The following is an 8,399-nucleotide window of genomic DNA, read 5'->3' on the forward strand; positions in this document are numbered from 1 at the left end:
GCTTGGTTGGTCAGCATAATCAGTTTGGTCAGATTTGGGTCACGGTCTGATTGGGTCAGCTTGGGGTCAACTTGGGTCAGGTTGGGTCAGCTTGGGGTCAGGTTGGGTCAGCTTGGGGTTGGGTTGGGTCAGCTTGACACAATCTACACAGATGTAGATTATGGATTTTGGGTCAGCTTGGGGTCAGGTTGGGTCAGCTTGGGGTTGGGTTGGGTCAGCTTGGGGTCTGGGTCAGGTTGGGTGAGCTTGGTTAGCTTGGGTTGGGTCAGCTTGACACAATCTACACAAATATAGATTAATCTACACAAATGTAGATTGTAAGTTTTGGGTCAGCTTGGGGTCAGGTTGGGTCAGCTTGGGGTTGGGTTGGGTTAGCTTGGGGTCTGGGTCAGGTTGGGTCAGCTTGGTTAGCATGAGTTGGGTCAGCTTGACACAAAACTACACATAATCTACACAAATGTAGATCCCAAGCTGACCAAGATGCTAGACTGACCAAGCTGACCCATAACCCAGGCTGACCAATCTGACCCAACCAAGCTGACCAACCAAGCTGATCATAACTCAAGCTGACCCAGACCCAAGCTGACCCAAAACCAGGCTGACAAAAGTTTGATTTATTTACAAAAATGCCACCATGTTCTTTTTTTTTTTTTAAATCCACATGTCGCGTTATGATTGGTTCATAAGACTTTCTCTCCTTAAGACACCTTCTTATTTGACCTCTCTCCTAATTTAATAAACATCGATAAAAGATGTTAAAAATAATGATGTTGTCATTTTTACAATCATTATTCGAGTAGACATATTGGTAATATGTTTAAACTAAATCATAGGATACTAATAATGTAAACTAAATACTTATAACCAATATTTATTACAATATTATTACATTATTATGTGATAAAAATTCAATATAAATATAATAAATGTCCATATTTAAATATATTAAATTAAGTTTAGTTCTAAAAAAGTGAAAAAAATCTTTATAATAAATAAAAAAAGATTGTCTTTCCTAAAGTATTTTTAAAAAAATATTATGTGTCAAACCCACATATTTTTTTATAAAAATTTCTTTGATTTATGATGTTACATTAAATGCTTATTTAAAATTCCTAATCTTTTATTAAAGACAAAGAAAGTTATCTTTCAACATAAATCTTTGAAATTTTTTTTGTTTTAACCCAAATGGTAATCTTATTTTATGTATTTTTGTCTTAATTAGTCGATTCATTATCTTTATATCAATATCAAGTTATAATATATTAACAACAAAAATTACATACTTTTTTTTACTACATATTTTTCATTTCTAAAACTTTAATTAGAATACCCGGGTTTAATTAGTTAGTATATATATTGGGAAAATGATTAACCCTCCTAAAAATAAATTTTCTATTTTGGAGTTAAGATTTTTGTATGATATATATTTAGAGATGGAGAAAAAAGATTGGAGTTGGATCATGAGTCTAAGATTTCAAAGGTTTGGGAGTAAGATATAAACCTTAAACACAAAGTATATATCCAAGAAATAACGTAACTATTACAGACGACGCACAAACCATCACATTAAAAAAATTAAAATTTTGCACCTACGACGCCAGACGCATCAACTAGCTAGCTAGCTAGTGAAAGTTGTTCAAGGAGTTAAGATACTCATTGAATGAGTAATGTTTTCAATGTTATAGGTTTTTTGTAGAAGATATTGAATTGTATCAACCCATTTCAGTTTGTGGATTTTGTTCTTGCACTTGAACTCTAAAAGACCCTTTGCTGTTTTAACTCCAAAATAAGCATCCGAGTTTTCCCTTTCTATGCAGAATGGCCATGAGGCTTTGTCATTGCAGACGCCGTAGACAACACCTGATACACCAAGAGAATTTATGTACACAAGATTAGAAATTTATGGTAATACGTCTAGAAATGAAGGTAAATTAAAGCTTGCCTTTATTCTTTGTGGAAAAAGCCCCTCCGATATAATTGCTTTTGAGCTTGATAACTACCTGGCATATGAAAGTTATGAGAAACTTTTGATTGATTTTAGTTTTGATTATGGGTCGAAAGTATTCGAAAATACCTGGGACTTCTTGTTTATATAGATGGAAACTTGCTTCCAACGTAACCCTCCTGGATATTCCATCAATTGGCCCGTTAGGTTCAGTTAAAAAGTTCATATATACATAGGAAATGTCTTTAATTAAATCAGCAATTTCTAACACATTTAATTCTATTAGTATGTAAATGTAACAGTAGTTATATACACACACAGCTAGTTAAGGGCTTAGTCATAGGACGACGTGGACGACCGGCCGAGGTCCGATTTTTAGGGGACTGACTTTTTAATTTTTTTATGTATATATATCAAATATATGCTGTTAAAATTTTAACAATTATTCAAAAATTAAACAATAATACTTAACAAAAAATGCTCAAGTAACAATTTGATATAACATTTATTATCGTTTTAATATCTTAGTTTATAAAATTATAATTGTTGTATCTATCCTCCAGGCTTTTTTTTTTTCTCGGCCGAGGTTCATAAATCCTCAAAGACAATACCAGCACTGCTAGTTATATCATGTATTGTTGAACTTTTTATCAATCATTTTGGCTTAAAAGATTAAACTTTACTAACTAACCAACCTTTGTGTAGTTGTTGCAGCATGTCTTGTGTATAGAACTGATGATGTTCGGATTTAGTATGACCAGCAGACGTTCCGTTGTCATATGGAATCACAGTAGCATTCTTCTTTGCTTCTTTTGGAAATCTAGCTTTCAGAGCTGCTTCACTCCGCAACGCTATTTAAACAAGAATCATAATTAATTGCAATTATTTATATAAAGTTATAAACATATAAATTAAAAATGATCATGAATACCTGTAGCAGCTGCAGCTGTGAGAGTAATCAAATGACTTGGAGTTTGAGTATTGATGGCTGATTGGAGGACAGAAACAAGAAGATCATGATCAGCTCCAGCCAGTTCTGCCAACTCAGAACAATGGGTTGCTAATAGCTCTGTAGCTGACTCAAGGGCACTGCTCAATCTTGAATTTTCGCCGTTTTTATATTCTGCAGAAGCAGTAACGGAAGCCAAAGCAGTCGCCAGCCCTGCAATGCACAGAGCAGCATGGGTCTTTGCTTTTTCGGTCCGGGCTTTATCTTTTTTTCTCATAAAACCGCCTTCCTTGGTGTTCTGACTGAACCAATTTTTACCTCTTGTTGGTTTTTTAACACTCTGAATATACTTTGATGATGATACCTCGGGTTGCTGCTGCGAGAAATCGATGAGTATGTTTTATTCAAATTATAAGTAACATTATTATACTAAAATATATTACTAATTACTGTAGTTTTTAAACGTCTTAGTTTAGTTTTGTTACTGTGTCTTACAAAAGTATTAACGACACAACTTTTTGTCCGTTTGCTTTCTATTTCTATGTAAACTTTATTTTTATGATTTGAAATTATACGCGGTATCTAAGTATTTTATTGTATTTTAGAAATGATGATAAACTCACAGATTGTGCTGCAACGTTTAATGACGACTCGGGTACTGGGGGGATGGTATTGTTTTGTATTTTGTGTTTCGGTTTCTGCTGAGCAAACAAGGCTTTTGAAATTTCTGCAGCGGAAACACTCCAGGACCGCGACAAGAATTCCATGGGCTCCGTTGGTGTTTCTGGTGGTATCGCGAATTCTATGTAACTGTTTCCTTCACATATATGATCACATTCATATCCTGGGTATGAATTGGCTTCTTGGATATTCCATCTTTCCATTCTTGAGCTGTATGTTGTTATCAGAATAAATAAATAAATAAAAATGAAACAATTTATGCCATATTATTTGCTAAACCAAGATTGTGCATATAACAATGTATGTGCCAAAGCAGTATAGAAAAGATATCTAAATAAAAGGTTTAGATAAAATTCCAACTATTTATATATGTACAGATATGAGAGTGACATGATGCCAACATTAAACATAAGACTTGAATCTTGTGCTTGTAAATTGTTATTTCCCATAAATTATGTTATGTTTGTTGCCACTCCAAAAGTTAAATAAAAGTCTCTCTGTTGAGTTTGTCCCTTTAAAGATGAGCACAAGTACATGCGTAAGTGATAAACATTAGATTAGATTAGAGTAGCCGCTACATTGTCCACTTTCTCTTCAAATTGTTAAAACTTGACATTCTTTATTTAGGATTCATTATTTATCGATTACAATTAAAGTTGTACTCGTTAGTATCCACAAATCATGCGTGTCAGCCTATTATAATTACAATGAGAAAATAAAAGAATCTTTTAGCAAACAAGTGTTTATTTTCAAAGGGATTGCAAAAACATACATTCTTAGGGGAGGATGGGGTCTCGGGTAAGAGTATCGGTTAGACTCGGCTAGCTCGGCTACACCGCCGCAGGCTAGTCGGGTACTTTGGTCAGGTAGTAAAACTAAAGAAAGTAACCTTGGAACCGAGTGGGCCCCATTTCAAACGCTTAAAAATATATTGACCATAAAAAATTTTATCCTCTTTTCACATCTTTTCAACTATAATCCCCCTTTTTTGACATATAACCCAAAACTCTTCCATTTTTATACCAACATCATTTCATTTTACTTCCATTTTTAACCCAACAAGGAGAGTGGAGGTTTCTTTTTTTTTTTGCCCCATAATCACATTACCGACCCTTCTTTGTTGGCATGCATTCTTGAGCAAAAACGCGCACTAGCTCAAAACATGGATGACCTAATTTACTTTTTAATGAACTGGTTTATGTTTTATGTTTATATGGTTTTAATTTTATGTTTTACAATTAAATGAAAAAGAAAAATAAATTAGATAATTTGGGTACTGTTGTCACTAATTTGAGTAGTTTTATTGGTTAAAAGTTATGTGGTCCCCACCCCAAAACCATCATATTCACCATTGTCATATACCCATTCGGGTTTTGCCATCTAATGAAGCTCGGGGATGCCAGGTTTACTATTTTTTACCGGAAAACTCTATTGAGCATTTGTCTTCGCAACTATTTTCGGCCCAAACCTTCAAATAAAATAATTATAAAAACTTATAACATATTTTTAAAAGTATATGTTAGGATTTTAATTAATATGCCATGGGGCCGTGTGTATATAGCTAAAATCTAATTAATATGCCATGGGGCCGTGTGTATACATTTGGTTGTCCTTTTTACTAATTTTAAAGTTGTGCCGCAATTTTTCATGGTTCGTCGTACCTTTTCTCCGTTCAGCTAGAAACTCCATTTTGAAACAATCGTAACTTTTAAATCATAATTCCGTTTTTAACGTTCAACCTATCCACAGAAACGTGTGAGAGTCATTTGGGACGAACCTAAACTCATTAGTAAAAATGTGGTTCTAAAGTGTCGTTGTTCTTGGGCAGGGAAGCGTTTAAAGCGTTTTGTCGGGTTATGACATGACATTATCTAGCTAGGCCTTATGGTTTGGGGTTATTTGTGTTGACATTATCTAGCTAGGCCTTAGAGAGTTGATGATATCATAAGTCTAAGGAAGCCTTGGGAAAATACAAAACCAAGTCCAAAACTTGGTTAATTGTCTCTAGACATCCAAGAGTAAGTAGTCCTTACTGCTAACGTCCCCACACGTTCCGGCTAAGAGACTAAAAGCTAAAATTTATAAAAGTATGAACGTTAGTGCTAAACTAACGTCCCCACACGCTCCGGCTAAGGGACTAAAAGCTAAAATTCATAAAAGTATGCACCTTAGTGCTAAGCTAACGTCTCCACACGCTCCGGCTAAGAGACTAAAGCTAACATTTCAAAAAAATGCACATCGGTGCTAAGCTAACGTCCCTACACGTTCCGGCTAAGGGACTAAAAGCTAAAAATTTATAAAAGTATGCACGTTAGTGCTAAGCTAACGTCTCCACATGCTCCGGCTAAGAGACTAAAGTTAACATTTCAAAAAATGCACATTGGTGCTAAGCTAACGTCTCCACACGCTCCGGCTTAGAGAACTAAGCTAACATTTAAAAAAAATGTACATTGGTGCTAAGCTAACGTCCCCACACGCTCCGGCTAAGGGGCTAAAAGCTAAAATTTATAAAAGTATGCACGTTAGTGCTAAGCTAACGTATCCACATGCTCCGGCTAAGAGACTAAAGTTAACATTTCAAAAAAAAAATGCACATTGGTACTAAGCTAACGTCCCCACATGCTCCGCTAAGGGGCTAAAAGCTAAAATTTATAATAGTATGCACGTTAGTGCTAAGCTAACGTCTCCACATACTCCAGCTAAAAGACTATAGCTAACATTTCAAAAGATTCACATTTTTAACTAAGCTCAAGTCCCCACACGCTCCGGCTATGGAACTAAAAGTTAATCTTTAAAAACTATGCACATTGGTGCTAAGTTAAGGTCCCCACATGTTCATGCTAAGGGACTAAAAACTAACATTTAAAGGCGACGTATATCAATGCTAAACAAAAGTACCCACGCCTTACGGCTAACGAACTCAAATCTAGCGAATCGAACATAAAAACAAAAAAACAAAAAAAAGGAGAAGAGACTACCATAATAGTGATAACACCTGCATAGCTCAGGAAACTGGCCAAACCGGTTCCGACCATATGATATACTTTGTCTCCTGCCACATCATATTGAGGATTGGTATAATGGACAACCTAACGCTCTATTGCTCACAATGTTTCACTAGGTTGGGAGGCTTGATAGTTTACCACTTCCCTAAAGCTTGCGGTAAAAACAAACCCTTCATTGGGCTCCTTTTTAGAGCCTTTGGGTAAGTAAGCATGTTACTCCTTTAGTAATCTTTAGAATCAAATAGTGCTTCAAAGCCTAACGCTCCAGTACTTGCGATGCAACACTAGGCTGGGAGGCTTGATGATGTACCATCTCCCTAATAGCTTTGTGATATTAATCTCTCTTCTACCCTATGGAGGCTACTAGGCTCCAGCCCAGACGTAGCCTCCAGACTTGAGCATGGTTGCTCTTTAGTGGCTCCAGAAATAGCCTCCGGATTGATCCATAAAGGCTCCTGACATAGCCTCCGGACCTTCCTCCATAGAGGCTCCCAACAAAGCCTCCAGATTTGAACACTAGCCTAACGCTCCATTACTTGCGATCCAACGCTAGGCTGGGAGGCTTGATGATGTACCATCTCCCTAATAGCTTTGGGATATTAATCTCTCTTCTACCTTATGGAGGCTACTAGGCTCCAGCCCAGACGTAGCCTCCAGACTTGAGCATGGTTGCTCTTTAGTGGCTCCGGAAATAGCCTCCGAATTGATCTACAAAGGCTCCTGACATAGCCTCCGGACCCTCCTCCATAGAGGCTCCCAACAAAGCCTCCAGATTTGAACACTAGCCTAATGCTCCCTTACTTGCGGTGCAACGCTAGGCTAGGAGGTTTGATGATGTATCATCTCTCTAATAGCTTTGGGATAATAATCTCTCTTCTACCCTATGGAGGCTACTAGGCTCCGGCCCAGACATAGCCTCCAGACTTGAGCATGGTTGCTCTTTAGAGGCTCCGGAAATAGCCTCCGGATTGATCTACAGAGGCTTCTGACATAGCCTCCGGACCCTCCTCCATAGAAGCTCCTGACATAGCCTTCGGACCTAATATAACACCCCGAGCTAGGCTCAAAATACTACCGAAAAGATATAGCGTATACATGGGATTATCGTAGAACATGAACTACATGAAAATAAAGGGATTCAGTGAATCCATCATCAACAACAAGTACATAAAGCATAATGCAAATAGGGGCAAATGAATCCTTGATCCATGTAAGACTAAGCCCAAACTCTAGCGCAAGCATCCATCAACCATCACGTCTTGGATTCGCAAAGTTACCTGAAAAGTGTACTAAACAAGGTCAACACTAGGTTGGTGAGTGTGTAGGGGCAAATGACGAGGATCTAATGCCAAAGCCATTCACAATATGAACTAAGCAAATGAACAAGGAACACACTTACAGTAAGTCCTTAAAAGGCGCAAGTACTCAATATAGGTTGGCTCGTAGCGCAACCTGGACCCACATGTATCCATTGCACAATCATACCATAACTAGAACACACATAATGCACAAGAACACAGAATGTCGACATCAACAAATATCCATCAAGTTCTAAAATGCCAGACATGTCCATCAATGTCCCTCAATTGTTCTCATGTCATCCAATTGTCATCAAGTACGTATAGCACCAGTTTATTGCACATGCACACATTGTCCCTCTATTGTCATCGATATTGTCATCAAGTACATAAGTACCCGTTTAATGTCATCAAGTACATAAGTACCCGTTTAATGTCATCAAGTACGTAAGTACCCGTTTAATGTCATCAAGTACGTAAGTACCCGTTTAATGTCATCAAGTACGTAAGTACCCGTTTAT

The 8,399-nt window shown here is 37.0% G+C and overlaps 1 protein-coding gene across 1 annotated transcript; it reads right to left on the reverse strand.

The window, feature by feature from the left end:
• Nucleotides 1–1,472: 1,472 nt before the first annotated feature.
• LOC122587663 (VAN3-binding protein-like) lies at nucleotides 1,473–3,778 on the reverse strand. Its single transcript, XM_043759834.1, has 6 exons — nucleotides 3,518–3,778; nucleotides 2,877–3,267; nucleotides 2,641–2,796; nucleotides 2,075–2,124; nucleotides 1,943–2,000; nucleotides 1,473–1,860 (listed from the first exon to the last, which is right to left on the reverse strand). The coding sequence occupies exons 1-6, from the start codon at nucleotides 3,776–3,778 to the stop codon at nucleotides 1,637–1,639; spliced, it is 1,140 nt and encodes a 379-aa protein (XP_043615769.1). The 3' UTR covers nucleotides 1,473–1,636.
• Nucleotides 3,779–8,399: the final 4,621 nt, after the last annotated feature.

Source organism: Erigeron canadensis, chromosome 1, assembly GCF_010389155.1.
Source record: "Erigeron canadensis isolate Cc75 chromosome 1, C_canadensis_v1, whole genome shotgun sequence".
Lineage (NCBI taxonomy): Eukaryota > Viridiplantae > Streptophyta > Magnoliopsida > Asterales > Asteraceae > Erigeron > Erigeron canadensis.

Bases quoted from the DNA above. Each gene is read 5' to 3' on its own strand.
- LOC122587663 (XM_043759834.1), bottom strand. From the start codon at position 3,778: ATGGAAAGATGGAATATCCAAGAAGCCAATTCATACCCAGGATATGAA. The intron at 2,797-2,876 runs GTATTCATGATC...TTGTTTAAATAG, and splicing joins CACAGCTGCAGCTGCTACAG to CGTTGCGGAGTGAAGCAGCT. The intron at 1,861-1,942 runs GCAAGCTTTAAT...TTGGTGTATCAG, and splicing joins TTTTTCCACAAAGAATAAAG to GTGTTGTCTACGGCGTCTGC.